Source organism: Antrostomus carolinensis, unplaced genomic scaffold, assembly GCF_000700745.2.
Source record: "Antrostomus carolinensis isolate BGI_N321 unplaced genomic scaffold, ASM70074v2 scaffold27337, whole genome shotgun sequence".
NCBI lineage: Eukaryota > Metazoa > Chordata > Aves > Caprimulgiformes > Caprimulgidae > Antrostomus > Antrostomus carolinensis.
The window spans coordinates 4,458-5,020 of NW_010325758.1; the positions used below are offsets into that span (position 1 = coordinate 4,458).

At 52.4% G+C, this 563-nt stretch overlaps 1 protein-coding gene across 1 annotated transcript in view; it reads left to right on the top strand.

Moving 5' to 3' along the window:
- Positions 1-342: 342 nt before the first annotated feature.
- The window catches only part of PWWP2B (PWWP domain containing 2B), a gene marked incomplete at its 5' end in the record, with an annotated part of 1,646 nt that continues 1,425 nt past the window's right edge, over positions 343-563 (top strand). The window contains one exon of the mRNA XM_010171364.2: positions 343-563. This exon is cut by the window's right edge and continues 1,425 nt beyond it. Coding sequence (XP_010169666.2) covers positions 343-563 — 221 coding nt within the window.

Below are 563 nucleotides of genomic sequence, written 5' to 3' on the forward strand. Positions count from 1 at the left end.
GAACTGCGTCGTGTGATAAAACTTCAACTTCTTGGAGCAAAACTTTGTGCAAAGAGTTCATGGCAGTAGAGATTTTGATGTCTGTGCCTTTTCTGGCAGAAGAGTAGGACACCTTTCCTAAATTTTGAAATGCTGCCCTTTTTTTCAGTGGCGGAATTGGCTTCCTTGTTTTAAAAGTCAGGGGAAAATGTTGCGTTCTTAGTACGTGGAAGTTGTGGGAGGGGTTTTTTTGGGAGGGGGTGTGGTTTTTCTTTTAAGAAACTAGCCCATTTGTTATATGCACCATTCAAACATCCTGACTCTTTGTCTCTTTCTCCCCCTGTCCTCCTCGCCCTGTTTTAGGTCTGGGTTGTTTTGCCTCCCGTCCTCCTTCCCCAAGCACGAGGACCCTCCTGCCGACGCCTGCGCTAACGGAGTTGCTGATGGCAGAGATGCTGCACAGGGTGAGAGGGAGCTGCAGCCCGCTGCTGAAAAGCCGCCCAAAGGGACTGGTGATGAGCAGGTCCCCCCGCTCCTGCCAGCCCCCCCGCCAGGCAGCCTCCCGCCGTACCTCCCCTACCTCC